This window comes from Aphanomyces invadans (genome assembly GCF_000520115.1).
Source record: "Aphanomyces invadans strain NJM9701 unplaced genomic scaffold supercont1.59, whole genome shotgun sequence".
NCBI classification, from domain to species: domain Eukaryota; phylum Oomycota; class Saprolegniomycetes; order Saprolegniales; family Verrucalvaceae; genus Aphanomyces; species Aphanomyces invadans.
This window is the reverse complement of record NW_008580204.1, coordinates 111020-111628: the sequence shown is the minus strand read 5'-3', so window position 1 is coordinate 111628 and position 609 is coordinate 111020. Positions and strand designations below refer to the sequence as shown.

At 59.3% G+C, this 609-nt stretch overlaps 1 protein-coding gene across 1 annotated transcript; it reads left to right on the top strand.

Annotated features, from left to right (window-relative positions):
• Positions 1–8: 8 nt before the first annotated feature.
• H310_13966 (hypothetical protein) lies at positions 9–579 on the top strand (the record flags this gene model as incomplete). Its single annotated transcript, XM_008881647.1, has 2 exons — positions 9–175; positions 219–579. The coding sequence occupies 2 exons, from the start codon at positions 9–11 to the stop codon at positions 577–579; spliced, it is 528 nt and encodes a 175-aa protein (XP_008879869.1).
• Positions 580–609: the final 30 nt, after the last annotated feature.

The window sequence follows — 609 nt, the reverse complement described above, 5'->3', positions numbered from 1 at the left end:
GCGACCTGATGGACGCGTACAGCGGCGTGGTCGTGCCGAGCCTACCGAGTTTCTGCAACGTGGTGGACTACATCGAGGCGCAGGACGCGGCAGCGTACTGGCAGTCGTACTTGGGTGGGGCAGAAGTCGTCACCGATCGGGTTGTTGGTGGACTTGTCGTCAAGGACGCGGACAGGTGTGTGGCTTTCGTGTTGGCGTGTGTCTGACGATGGTTGTAGGATCATGCATCCGCTGATCAGCACGGTTCCCTGCCGCGTCCGCTTCGACGACGCGTCGACGCTGTCGTCGCAGCTCAAATGTGTGCTGACGGACCGCGTGGCGACGATGGAGCACCCGCACGCGAGCCTGACGGATGTCAAGCGGTGGAGCGGCATCGAGGGCGACTTGCTTGACACGTTGCTGGTGTATCAGAACTTACCGGGAACGAAGGACGACGTTTTGGTAACGGACTACGAAGAAGTGCGTGTGCAACACGGGGTGCAAGCATCCATGGAGTACGCGTTTGAGCTCATAATTGCGCCGGCGGGGAGCGATGTGCGCCGACTCGCTACGCTCCTGGACGCTCCGCTCCGACAATGAATGCAATATGTATTTGACTTTACAATAATC